Below are 14,469 nucleotides of genomic sequence, written 5' to 3' on the forward strand. Positions count from 1 at the left end.
GGTTAAGAATCTGCCTGCCAATGCAGGGGACACGGGTTCGAGCCCTGGTCCGGGAAGATCCCACATGCCACAGAGCAACTAAGCCTGTGCGCCATGACTACTGGGCCTGTGCTCTAGAGCCTATGAGCCACAACTACTGAAGCCCGTGCGCCTAGAGCCCGTGCTCTGCAACAAGAGAAGCCACCGCAATGAGAAGCCCGTGCACTGCAACGAAGATGCAACACAGCCAAAAATTAATTAATTAAAGAAAAAACTTAGGGCTTCCCTGGTGGCGCAGTGGTTGAGAATCTGCCTGCCAATGCAGGGGACACAGGTTCGAGCCCTGGACTGGGAAGATCCCACATGCCGCAGAGCGGCTGGGTCCGTGAGCCACAACTACTGAGCCTGCGCATCTGGACCCTGTGCTCCGCAACAAGAGAGGCCAAGATACTGAGAGGCCCGCGCACCGCGATGAAGAGTGGCCCCTGCTTGCCGCAACTAGAGAAAGCCCTCGCACAGAAACGAAGACCCAACACAGCAAAAATAAATTAAAAAAAAAAAAAACTTAAAGAAAATAAACAGATTGATTCTTGACCTTAAATAGGGAAATACCGCTCCGGCTCCCTGGGTTCCAATGTTCCTTCCTCCTTTCATGTAAATTCTTCTCCTCTAGGTGGTTCGGTGCGCTGCTTACCCTTATTTCTTCTATTTTCAGCACAACAAAGTTGCCAATATAATGAAAAGCAAGGCTTTAAAAGCCAAAACCCAACTAGCAGGGCAAAGAACTACGGGCAATGCCTTGGTCTCTGAGAAGCTGCCATTTCCTCTGGGCTTTGCCTATGGTTACCGAGTAGGTGTTGATCACCCAAGTTCTCCCTCCGCCACCCAACCTCCAGGCCTAGAGGATGTGGCTCCTGATCTATCAGTAAAGGGCCTCTCAACAGCAGGACTTACCTTCAGCCTAGAATGCATTTCAACTGGTGTTGTTCTAATGGAGTATCTTCCCTTGTTCTCTAGATCTTTTAATTGTGACAAATTCAGTTTTAACTTAGGTCTTCTCAATAGGGTTCTGAAAAATGTATGCTTGTTTTTCCTGTGTCTTCTTCTGACATCAGTTTCTATAGCTTTCCCAGTTGTCTTTCAAGATTCGACATAACCCTGAGTTAAATCAGTTTGCCTTCTTGCAACTCTCTCTTCTGAAATAACACAGCATTGTTCCTAGGAATTTTTTTTTTTTAAACACTCACAACAGCATTCCTTTGCATTCATCACTCTATCTTGCTCTTGATTACTGAATTTAGAAGATAGGAAAACTTTTTCTTTCAGGCCACAGATGACTCTCTTCAGCACTCAAGGGCAATCATTAACTATAAAAGCCCACAGAGTACTCCTGTAGATGGTAGAAATCTCTTCTTTTATTGCTATTAAATTCTTAATGGGGATCTCAGATAGCTGGGAAATAGGACTCTTGGTGCAACCTTTGCTGAGGCCCTGCACAGTCATCATGATTCAGGGAATTAAACTCCCCTCCCTAGGCAGTATTCTGCCATAGAAATGAAGGAGGTGGCAAATGGCAAGTCTTGGTGCCTGCTATTATTGGAGGATAACTTAAAAAAAACACAAGTACAAAACGCTAAAGTCTTATTTCTAGCCTTCTTGATTTACAACACTAAGGCTTGGACAAAAAAAAGAAAATATGGTGGGTGTTTTATGGAGGTATCCCACCCTCCAGACACAGCATCACATATCACGGTGTCTGCTTCTAGAATTATAGAGAAACTGGAAATTGCTTACTGCATGTGTCTGGGTTTCTGAACTCTAGGCTTCTGGCCAAATGTAGCTGAGAAGCTGATGGTAAGGTGATACAAGCTCTCTTTTGGCCTGGAGAGATTTCTGGCTTTGCTTAGAAGTCTAGATTTAAATGTAATATGTAATTGGTGTTGATGTGTTCCAGAGGTTGGGCCTGGCTGCGGTCACCAGTTCTGGACAAAAAAAGGGCAATATGGAGGAACTGGGGTATCGGGACTTGGAGGTGATCAGCGTGTACCTCGCCAAAGACTTGGGAGGGTAAATGAGGAAGGCTATGTGAGTGGGTGAGAAAATGGAGGTGTTAGAACGTGAGACTGAAAACCCAAAGGGTTAAGTAGACTACTCCTCGGATCCTAGAACAAATTAATTCATCATTTCATGCAGCTATTTCTACTAAATGAGGATGACACAAACTGATCAGCTGGAGAATAACTGCTGGAGAGAACCATAACAACTCTACATTGCTAAAAATGGCTGTTACTAACTCAGTTTCTACACATGTCTACTTTTCTCCCTCTTGGCCAACAGTACTTTTCATTTCCAATTGAGAAGTAATAGCGAATAATCTAGTAGCTGCAATGTAAGTCATGCAGATAAACACAACAAACTGGCCAGCCCACCATTTATTGATTTTTAAAATAAACTAGCTCACTTCCCAGCTACAAATTCAGTTCTAAACTGGTAGTAAAATAAAGCAAAAATCATCACTTTGAACTTGTGTCCCTCCTAGGTTTTTGTTATGGGACAAAGAGTAATTGCCAGTGACCCATCACTGCTTTATACCCTAATCAATCCAATTAATAGTTATCCTCCTCCCTGCTCTGCTGAGATTTAAGCCATTATTCTGTACCAAGCACATTATCTACCGCTGCCTTGGAAGGAAACACCCGTTTTGACAGCAGCAACAAGCACCTTCATTATTATTCAAGACTCCACCTTAGCAATGTGATCAATGCTCTTTTACCTCAGGGAAGAAGGTTCTCAGAGCAAAATGTTTGTAGTCAAGGAAGGGAACAGTTCCAAAACTATCAACCACATCCAATTTATCCATCTGCAGCTCAGCAAAGCCTGCAAAACAGAATCCCAAGAGCCATATTTTAACTCAAAACACAATGGATAAGATCTTCTGCTGTTTTGTCTAACACGGAGTATGACCTTGGTTTTCATTAAAGAAGAAACTAGATAATTACTCGGTTGGCTGCAAAGAAGAGGTGAAATAAAACACAAAGCCAGGCCTAGACCCTGCTGTTCAGTTGTCTTCTATTGTACAAACAGCTCTCATTACTGTGGCTGGTTCCATTTAAGGGTTAAAAAAAAAAAGGGGGGCTTGTTTTTCTACAAATAAAATTTTGGAGCCTACCATCACGTATCTCTTTCCGGAGCTCACTCTCCAGGAGCTCCAGCTGTTGGCTCTGTTTGCGACTCAGTTCCTTCGATTTGTGCCTGGTCACTCCCACAGCCGCTGTGGAGACAGAGATCCAGCATGAGACTAACAAAAAGGAAAACAGAACCAACCTTTACAGTCCTTTACAGAGGAGGCGGCGGAGGGAGAGCAAGAAAGACTAGCCTGGAAGAGGTGGAATTTCTAAGAAGAAAGATTCCCAGTGAGGGGTCACTCTACAGATGAAGATGCTCAAATGCAACAGAAAACCTCCCCAAAAAACCCTATTCATCTTCAAAGTAAAAAACTAAATCCAATAACCTTCACTTGTAACCAAAGATCCCAGCTGGCTGAAAAGGAATGAAACAAGCCCAGTTTCCCTACAGCCACAGGCCACTTAATATTGTTCTGTTCTTTTTTAATGTCTCTAAACATCCCTAGAGAAATAAAGTTGAGCCTTAAATGCAGAAAAAAGCCCACAGATCCACAGTGAGTTACATGAGCCAAACTTGCATAGATCAAATGGGGGGACAGGATGAGTGGTCCCCAGTGAACCCTTGTAGCTGGATATTGCTTCTTTCTCCACTTCATTTTGCTTCTAACTATGCTGTAGACGCAGTAAACCGAACAAGTTCGGCACTCGGGTTCATGTCCCCGCTCTGCCATTAACTAGCTGTGCGACCTCAGGTAAGTGCCTTAGCATCTCTGTGTCTGGCTGCCTTATCTATTAAAGCGCCTACCTCCTTGGGACACTGACAGGGTTCTAGGAAGTAACTCACAGAAAACATTTAGATCTTATTTTTAAAAAAGAATATACGGGCTTCCCAGGTGGCACAGTGGTTGAGAGTCCGCCTGCCGATGCAGGGGACACGGGTTCGTGCCCCGGTTTGGGGGGATCCCACATGCCGCGGAGCGGCTGGGTCCGTGCGTCATGGCCGCTGAGCCTGCGCGTCCGGAGCCTGTGCTCCTCAACGGGAGAGACCACAGCAGTGAGAGGCCCGCGTACCGCAAAAAAAAATAAAATAAAATAAAAATAAAAAAATAAAAAAGAATATGTAGCAATTGTCAACTCTCATTATTATTCTCCAAAGTTTTTCCTCTTTTCATAAAATTTCATGATAAAAGGATCCTGCTAGATGTGAATGATGCTGGAGGAAACAAAATTCAATACAGCTGTGTGCTGGACCACTTCATAAAGTCAACAGTCTTCATCATAACGTGCATCATGCATCTTCAAGAGAGGGTGGAGCAGGCAGTGAGTCTCAAATTTTCCTTGACGATGGAGCCCTCTTTCCAGGAGCATCACTTGGGACTGTTGGCCCTCAGACCACCCTTTAGGCAGCACCAGCTCACTGCCTCAAAGTGGAGCTAGCAGGTCACGTCCACAAAGCACTGAGTTTTTCCTGGTGGACATCTCCAGGGGAAGCTACAGGGGGTGTTTTGTAGGTGGCAGCCTTAGGCCAGGTGTGTATAGTGTTTTCACTAATGATGTGATTGATGCTCTGAAGAGTACCCTTACTCAAGCTGCTAAGGACACGTGCCCCCATGGAATCATGGTAAGAAGGAGAGGAGAATTTTAAACAGCTTTGCAGATACCAATGAAACCAAAAGTGATGTGTCAGATGGAGCCCACTTCTCCTGAAAGAGCATAAACAATCTCTACCAACAAAGTGAAGGGAGAGGAATGAAGAGTCGCAGAGAGCCCAGGAAGAGATCAGAGGTTTCTGGGAAGTCACAACGTAGATGTGACTCCATGATGAGACTGTTCTACCTAGAGCTGCCTGACAGCAGCGGAATTTCAAAACTGAGCTCAGCGTTTAGAAATTACAAGTAATCTTATTTGAAGCCAGCACCGGCCAGGACTTTATTAAAATATCAGGCCCAATTCTGGATTCTAGATGCATTAATAGTGGTGGATAACTTGGAGAGAGCTTTAAAAATACCTGAAATGATCATCGACAGTACAAAACAGGGTCTCTGCAAAATGAGGCTAGTTAACAATACACATAAATCCTTCCTTCACAGGACTGGGAACCAGCCAAGAGAAAGGACCAGGACTGAACTCATCTTCCCTAAGTCCAAAGCCTTGCACAGTTATCAGCAACATAACAGGTGCTCAATAAACATCAGGTAAATGCATGCAGGGATGGATGAATGAGTGAGTGAGACAGTGAGTATATGGAAGGAGACGTTAGCAACTAGTAACCAAAAACCATTAGAGAGGCGATGCCTGCATGAAGTCAAGGAATAGGATGGGCTCCATAGCTGTGGAGAAGAGTTGTCTCTTTTAAGGAGGACAAGAGGAAACAGACTTAAAATGAAAAGCAGCTCAGAAACAGAGGTCAAAACCTGAATGGCTACAGGGAGCAGGTCCTCAGATGAGGTCAGTGGCCTGGGTGGAGTCAGTAGGGAGTGGTGGCGACTATGGCAAAAGCTCAGTGAACACCTGCCCTCTCTCTAGGGGTAGCCGCTCCTCAGCTCCAGCAAACCGATGTGATGGAAAAATGAGGATCCAAGGATCCAGATCTTTCACATTTTCAAGAGATTTTAAAGAATCACCTGATTTTAAAATGTGGTCAATTACTTCCAATTTTAAAAATGCTGTGTGGGCCAAACAAAACACATCGGTTGGCCAGATTTCATCCAGTGAGCAGGCACCATGGGATCACTGTGCTTGGATGAGCCTTGGAACAGTTTAATAGATGGTACAGATCACATTTCCAAAACACAGTTCTGCCAGGAAAGACAGGGCTGGGGTAGGGGTGAGGGGCGGGGTTTGCTGGGATGAGAAGGCAGGATGAGATGACCAAGTCCTTGGAGCCCAAAATCCCAGAGGAATTCTGAGGAAATAATGTAAACGGGACACTTGTCATCACAATTCACAGGTTCAGGGAAGCAAAGTGGATTATATTTCTCAAACACCAAGATACCAACCATCTTTGTAATCCAGCCTTTTATTAATGAAGCATCCTAAAAAATGTTTAGAAAGCCCTCGACGTGTACCTATTAGTCCTTTCCCAAAGTTTTGATCTGGGTTTTCATCCACTGATACTTAACTGAAGCAAACAGCCCCTGAAAGCTGAAAGCCTTCCTGCCTGCTGAGGCCCCAGGGAATAATTTCTCTAACAAAATTAAACAGGGCACTTACCAAAAATGACAATCACTAGCAAGACGGGAAGCCCAATCAGAAAATACCAAGTTGAAATAACCGATTCCCGCTCGACGTAGAGTTCCAGGTTTCCCAGTTTGACCTAAGGGGACAAAGAGTGTCATTAGACCTGGTCGAGGTGGGGACCACATCTAGGTACACAATTTTCCCCCCAAATGGTTTCCTCCAAGATACAAAAAGAGGTGGCAAGCTAGGTAGGATATCCGAGTTCAAGTCCCGTCTCTGGGCAGATTAGCTATGTGAATTTCAGCCAATCAAGAACATTCCCTGTGCCTTGGTTTCCGGATTCAGCTCCAATCAGTTGCAGGGCTAGACCTACAGATTTTACACTTTGGTCCTCTTTGCCTTGGGGGTTTTAAACTGCAGGAGTGGGGGCGATAAAGAGATAGTAACCTGTGGGTAAGACACCCTCTTACCCCTGGACTAAGGAAGTAATCCAACTTTTTAATCTCTTCTACATCTTGTGTTTCCTCGATGGGCCTATTTTGAAGGAAGCATTCTGTGGCAAAAACCAGTTTAGCAATGCTGCCGGGATGATCCCTGAGGGGCTTTTCCAATTTTAGGTTTTGATTATAAAAGTCGGTAAAACTTGTAAAGGGAAAAACTCTATACCAAGCCTTATTTTTGCATTGACCCTGACCCTAACCCTAACTCTATCCCTAACCCTAACTCTAACCCTAACCCTAACCCTAACTCTAACCCTAACCCTAACCCTAACCCTAACTCTAACCCTAACCCTAACTCTAACCCTAACCCTAACTCTAACCCTAACCCTAACCCTAACTCTAACCCTAACCCTAACTCTAACCCTAACCCTAACTCTAACCCTAACTGGATGGTGGATGGCGGGTAAGTATCGAGGAACATTACCATCCTGGGAGCCACGGCTGCCCTGTGGAAGTATCTGTGCAAAGTGGCTAGAGTGCAGACTCCAGGCCCAGACAGCCCAGGTTCTAAGTCCCAGTCCAGAGAATGAACCTGGGCCCTCGGCAGTGAGAACACGAGTCCTAACCACTGGACCACCAGGGAGCTCCCCCTGCTGTCCTCCCCAGCTGTAGGAGCTTGCATGAGTCACCTATCCATGCAGTTCTCACTTTCCCCATCTCTAAAATGGGATGCTGTTACGCCTCTTCAGGGGGTTGTCGTGAAGATGACACGTGCTGGCGTTTGTTTGTGAGCAAGCTCCTGGCACTCCCGCTCAGAGCTCTCCAGCGACTCCTGGAGCTCGGAGCCAACTCCTCACAATGACCCCCAATTGGCTCTCCATGCTCCCCCTGTTAATGCTCTCACCTCCTTGGAATACTCCCCGCCTTGTTCCTTCCACTCCGCCACACTGGTCTCCTTGTTGCCCTTTCACAGCACCAGGGAGGTTCCTGACTCAGGAACTTTGCAACCTGTGACTCCCTTTGCCTAGAACACTCTACCCCCAGATGGCCCGCGGCTCATGCCCCTCGTCTCCCTGAGGTCCTGATTCAAATGTCGTCTTTACAGGGAGCCCTTTTCTGGCCGCCATCGTAAACCCGGCAGCACTACCCCTCACCTCCTGCTTCATTTTTCTTCGGAACAGTTACCACCATCTAACACACCTTCGATTTATTTTCTGTACTACCTGCCTTTTTAGTAAGATCCATCAAGGCAGACATTTTGGAGGGCGGGCGGGTAGGCGGGTCTGTTTTCTTCTCTGCTATGTCCCTATGTCCCAGTGCAGGCACTCAGGAACTAGTCCTGGATAAGGAAGAATGCTACCGCTTGCTCTTCTCAACCAACCAGACACGTGGGATCCCTTGTGAGTTTAGTGGCTGTTATTCATTTTATAATGATTATGACCCTCTTTACCGTACAACAGACGGACCAAGGGAGGTTCAGCTAAAGCCAACTTATCTAAGGCCACACAGCTATTAACTGGTGCGGCTGAGACACACATTTTTTGTTTTGCCTTCCAGTTGATGTCCTTTTTTCTTATCCTTTACCCAATCATTTATGACTCTAGATCATAAAGCGTTTTGGGAGGGATACAGACTGTGCAGAGTCTCATATGGCATGAACGTTATAAACGGAGGTTTCTAATGTTTCCCTTCACTGCGGTCTCATGTCTTTATTGTGGGACATAAATATAGCACTGACGGGACGGACCCTCAAACATGTCTGGGAAAAGATTAAATGCAGTGAGTCTGACTTCATGGTGGAGGAAGCGGCCCATGACCCATAGATTATCTGGTCCCCATTAGACTCCACTGCCACTTTCAGTGTGCCAGGGAAGCCCCCATTCTGGGTGTCTGCCGAGACATGCCACCTCTGCATTTGGGCGAAGAATGACCGCTCACCCGTCAGTGGGTCTAGGGATTCTGCTGCAGATGCTGCAGCCTAAATGTACGGCTAGAACAAAAGCTATCAAGGCTCGTTAGTATCATAAACGATGGTGTGCTCAGTGCTCTGACATTCCAAGGGCACAGGGATGGGTTCTACAAGCTATTCTGGAGGAATAACGTTTGGGCCTACAATACCAGCTTTGTTTATCTTCACTGAAAGTGAAGATCTGAAGATCCATAAAAGATTCTATTCTGGCTTCTGGATTAGCCAAGGAATCCCCCCTCCCCCCGCCCCACACCAAATAAGGTAAAACTAACGGGTAGGACTGTCAGGCAACCTACGCGAACTTTCTTGGAAGAGGTGGCGATGCTGTTTGCAGCAGTGATGCCTTTAATTTTGCAAAAGATGGTGGTGAGATCTTGATTTCTAGTAATATTTTCAAAACTGCAATTTAATTGCTCATTTTCTCCATGAAAGAGAGTAATTTCAATGTCTTTCTTGGAAATGTTGAAGTTATCATTTTCTTTCTGTGAAGAACAAGGCGAAGATGAAGAAGTCAAGGCGTGTGTGGAAACGCACAAACACAATACACCTTTCCTGTCGAGGGGAGCACATCCTCCCACCCGAAATGAGAGAGACATACTTGAATTTTGACTTCCAATTCTGTGTCCACCTCAGGCTCAGCCCGATACCCTGTAAATCTGGGGTCGTCAAGGTACTGCAGGCTTCCACAATCCAAGTAGGTCTCCTGGACCCTGAGCTTCACAGTGACATTCGTACGCCCTTTTGAACTCTTTAAACTGGGGGCTAAAAATCTGCAGTAAGTCGCCATACAATGTTCAGAGACCTGAGGGAGAAGGAAGGAGCATTTTGACAGCTTCATTAATGAATTTCAGCTCTGGGATTGAAGAGCTAAGTGACCTGGGCAACTGAACCTCTCTGTGCCTCTGTTTTCTCCTCTGTAAAATGGGGATAACAGTATACCCACCTCATGGGGTTGAATTAACTCTGAATTAAATGAGATGAGGTCTCACTAAATTAAATGAGAATATCCATGCAAAAATGCTTACAAATCCATGCAGAAAAGCACTCAACAAATGCTAATATGATTATTAATATTATTAGTAATAATGAAAGAAGAAGGTGATACAATAGGAAAAAAGGGTACTCGGAAAAGAAGTCAGCTAGAGAAAGGGGAAGACTGCACCAATGGGCCTGTGTGCCCTTCAAGACATCAAGGCTGAGTCCTGGGAAACTACAGGAAGGGAGAAGCCAGTTCTTCGGCAAGGCTGGCTGCAGGCTTGCGTCTTCTGGCTCGATCACTCCGTGTTGGCGAACCCCTGTGTTTTAGCAGAAATCACTAACCACAAGAGGAAAAGGCTTTGCAGGCCTAACAAAAAGTAGAGGAAAACAAAAGTGAAAGGGACAACACAGCTCCCATGAAAGAAAGAGCATGAAGATGGGAAACCACACAGAAAGGGTGGCCCACTTTACAGGCTCATTTAAAACAAACAAGTGGGCATAAATACTGTCATTTTCAGGTGTGCAGAGAGTTGGGCAGAGAAAGCTGCTGGGAGAGGGAAGGCTGACAAACGTTCTAAAGAAGAGCAGCCAAGACTCCGAAAAGGAAATCTGCCCGGTGGGGATTCTTCCTCTTTGTTATTTGCTGTCTAACTAATGTTGGAATTTTAAAAAGAGGGTAGGAAGAAGCAACAGGTGGGAAAATCTGATGCAAAGCACTGAGATGTGGACAAGCAAAACCTCCCTTCACCTTCAACGCCTTTCCAAACGACTGCCCTGAATCTCTCATTCACATCTCTGGCGACATGAAGAAAACCACAAAACCCACTGCCTCAGCCTTCTCAACAGCCGTAACCCCAGCAGGGTGGCTTTTTGTTGAAGACGCCTTCTAGAAAGATTCCTGGTGATAGGGTCACCTTAACCTCATTATTCTCAACTCTCTAAATTTCCATACCAGTGTCATCCGAAATGCTCTTTTTCTCTAGTTTCTGGGCAACTTCTTGGCCACCTTCACTGGCCATCTTGTTTTCTTTCACTCCTTAAAATTAAGCTGTCCTGCAAGATCCCATCTCAGGCGCTCTTTTCTTCTTCCTTTGTGACCCCACTCCCAGGGTGTCGTTCATATTCTCCTTCTAATGACCATGCTACAAAGGTGACCCGTCATCTCCCCACCATCCCTAGATACCTGCAAGAGCACCCTTATGCGTCTCCCGGGCTATTTTTTCAGTTACCGCCTCTCCATATGATCCTATGCACCATCGCCAAAATCATCATCATCAAGGGTACCTATCCTCACGTCACTCCCTGCTCAAAGATCTTCAATCCCTCCCCACTGCCTACAGAGTTAAGGGCAAACTTTTCAGTCTGATCCTCTCTTACGGCCCAGCGTGGCTTTGCAGCCGTCCCTCTGGCTCATTCCCGACCCATCCCCTCGGCTCCAGAGGAGCAGGACTCACCGATATTCCCATCAGGGGCCTGTGAGTAACTGTCTTCTCTGCCCCCCTGCTTGTACCTGCTCAAGTCCTACCCATCCCGCTCCACTCCACAGACATGCTGAAATCTGCTCTAGTTTAATTTCTCTTTTGTGTGGAAACACACAGTGGGGGGTATCTGAGCTGGAAGGGAATCAGAGGACCTAGAACTAACTTCAACACGGCCTGTGCACTCAGCTTTCCATCCCAGTGTAGATTACCCATCTCCCTCGGTGAAAGCAGTGTGACCCTCTTATTTACCTTTTGTCCCTGCAGCCAGGAAAATGTCTGGCCCACAGTAGGTGCTCAGTGAATTCTACTTGATATAGGGACAGCACTGGGGACGGAGAGCAAGTTCACTCACAATGCAGGCAATGCCTCTGGTAAGAGGATCAATCTATACGAACCACTCAACAGGATGTGTTGACATCATGGAGATGGGGCCTGGCATCAGATACAACATGAGGCTTGGAACTGGCTCTGAAGGGTTTCAGGACTTGGACATGTGTATGACAAGGCTCTAGGAGGACTTAGGAAGGCCTCCTGGATCTAGACCTGAAGCCACACTGGTTCCAAGCGGAGGCCGGGTCTGTGGCCACTAACACGCCTGCCAGCTTTGGCAGGCAGTGGTCTGGCTGGGCCTCAGAGAGGCTGTTATCTTCACATCTCTCATGAAGGAGGGACAGAAAGGGGAAGAGAGAATGGGGAGAGCCTTTGAGAAGAGCCTAGAAGTGCACTCAGAGGCCCCGACTTGTCTCTGAAGTTCATCATTTCCCATGACGAGGCCCGGGTGTGACTCGTGTGGGGCTAAGAACTAAGTGGGGCCGAGGGCCAGACCCCTGTGCGGGGACAGGAAAGGCAAGAGGAGGTGAGGTCAGAAGGAAGGCACCAAACCAGGTCAAAGAGACAAGGGCAAGAGAAGGAGAAGCATATGACAGGATCTCTGGGACTTTCACAGGTCACCTTACCTCTGAACCACAGCGTGCTCTGCATGGTGGGACCACTACCACCTACTCTTCACAGGAATGCTCTTCCTTACATCACCTCTCAGGCACTCACAAGGCATTCTCACACGTATTCACAAAGCCTGTCTCATCAAGGAGACTTATTACATAGGGAGGAGACGGCAGGCAGGTCTTGTCGTATCACCTCTCTTCCCTCTGTGCCACACCTCGAAACTCCCAACTCCAAGTCTGAGGTCTTAGTACTTCCATTATAGTACAGATGGTATTTATTATAGATCATGCAACAGGTAAAAGCTTATGACAGCACAAAGGCACAGAAACAAAAATATATCCCCCAACATATCTGAGTGTGATGAAAACAAAGTCATCCTTGAAAATAACTATTATTACAAAGCAGCTGAAGACTTACATTTATGTTTCCTTTTAGCTCGTGTGAAATGATTAAGTTGTCAATTACATCAAAATTTCGACCCATGATGGTTATATTCTGACCACCACTGCAAGGAAAAACGCAATGAGAGGCGTTTCATAGATAAACACACAGGCATTTTGCATTTATGAATAAAACCATCAATTTATTCATACTCAATATTAAACTCAGTTATGTTTGAGAGCAAATTAATAAAGTTTAATTTCAAACGCACGACAGCTTAACAAGTCTTTTCATGATACTGATAGTTTTTAAGATACATAAATATAAAAATTCAGGTTGGATCCTGTTTTAATTTTAAGAAAATGCCCAAATTCTTGTATAGAATTTTGAGCTTTGCTGTGTCATGTTTCCACATATAATTAGATCATCAGCTGTACCTTGAAAAGATTTCACTAAATAGAATTTTGTTTGATTACTGTTTAATCTATATGAAGACTCTTCAATCTAACAGTTTTCAAAATCAAACTCCCAACCTCCAATTATATTTTATGTAGGGAGACAGGGAATACTTTGGACAAGGTAAACTTATAAATGCCATTACAAGTCTGAATTCCTATTTGGTAAACCACATAAATAACAGCTATGTCCTATCTCTCTGAAACTAAGCCAAATAATTTCACATATTCTTAGCACATAATTGCATTTAAGCAAAGTGGTCATTAGATGTGAAATAAACAGCTGGCCACAGCTCTGGCCACCCTTTCCCGTTCACACAGGTCACTAGACACTCATTCCAGGGGACAGGAGCCTGGATAGGTCAGCTCCATCGGCCAGCCGAGCCCATGATGACAAGACCAGGAGGTGGGCACGAGCAGGCCAATTTGTGTAGGGCCGAGGGACGACATGAAGCCCTGAACCTTCCAGCCACAAGGGGGAAGAGCTGAGCTGGCCTCACGCCCGCCTGTCACCATTACTAGAAAACCAGGCCAAGTGTGCTCCACCAACGGTCAGACTGCAGAGCCGTGTTTTGCCAAGAGACACGGGCTCAGAATGTCACAGGTGACTGGACATTAAGAATCATATTGGGCTTCCCTGGTGGCACAGTGGTTGAGAGTCCACCTGCCGATGCAGGGGACACGGGTTCGTGCCCCGGTCCGGGAGGATCCCACATGCCGCGGAGCGGCTGGGCCCGTGAGCCATGGCCGCTGGGCCTGCGCGTCCGGAGCCTGTGCTCCGCAACGGGAGAGGCCACAACAGTGAGAGGCCCGCGTAAGGCAAAAACAAACAAACAAACAAAAAGAATCCCCTTATTTTACAACAAAGGAGAACACTGGTGGCTCAGAGCACAGCACCCAGGGCCTGACTGCCCCGAGCCTGAAAGTTGTCTAAATGCTCCCCACCTCAGTCTCCTCACTGGCAAAAAGGGCTACTCACAGCGGACCCCTCAGGCTTGGGAGGATTTCTGAGTCAACAGATCCAACACACCAGGCATGTGGGGAGTGCCGCATCCATGTTTGCTTTTATTTATAGGAAGGATTGAGACCCACGGCAGAGAGTGCCATGCTAGGGCCTTAGTTGGGAAATTTCAGCTTTCCTCATGCTACTATTACAGGCAGAATTGAAGTTCCAACCCCCAGTACCTCAGCATGTGACTGTATTTGGAGATAGGACCCTGAAAGAGGTAATTAAGGTTAAATGAGGTCATTAGGGTGTGCCCGAATCCAATATGACAGGTGTCCTTGTAAAAAAAGATTAGGACACAGGCAAGCACACAGGGAAGACCACTGTGAAGGCACAGACAGAGGATGGCCCTCTACAAGCCTAGGAGAGAGGCCTCAGAATAAATCAACCCTGAAGGCGCCTTGATCTTGGACTTCTAGCTTTCAGAAATTTGATGAAATACATTTCTGCTATTTAGCCATCCCGTCTGTGGCTCTTTGTTATGGCAGCCCTAGCAGCCTAATACATCCACCTCTCACTTCATCTTAGAT

At 46.1% G+C, this 14,469-nt stretch overlaps 1 protein-coding gene across 1 annotated transcript in view; it reads right to left on the reverse strand.

The window, feature by feature from the left end:
• Window positions 1–14,469, reverse strand: part of PLXNC1 (plexin C1) — a 145,859-nt gene that overhangs the window by 45,020 nt on the left and 86,370 nt on the right. The window contains exons 12-17 of the mRNA XM_060112917.1: window positions 12,515–12,602; window positions 9,292–9,495; window positions 8,990–9,175; window positions 6,318–6,420; window positions 3,149–3,250; window positions 2,753–2,856 (exon numbers count right to left, since the gene is read on the reverse strand). Of these exons, the coding sequence (XP_059968900.1) occupies window positions 2,753–2,856; window positions 3,149–3,250; window positions 6,318–6,420; window positions 8,990–9,175; window positions 9,292–9,495; window positions 12,515–12,602 (787 nt within the window). The remainder of the gene's footprint in view (window positions 1–2,752; window positions 2,857–3,148; window positions 3,251–6,317; window positions 6,421–8,989; window positions 9,176–9,291; window positions 9,496–12,514; window positions 12,603–14,469) is intronic.

This window comes from Mesoplodon densirostris, chromosome 11, assembly GCF_025265405.1.
Source record: "Mesoplodon densirostris isolate mMesDen1 chromosome 11, mMesDen1 primary haplotype, whole genome shotgun sequence".
Lineage (NCBI taxonomy): Eukaryota > Metazoa > Chordata > Mammalia > Artiodactyla > Ziphiidae > Mesoplodon > Mesoplodon densirostris.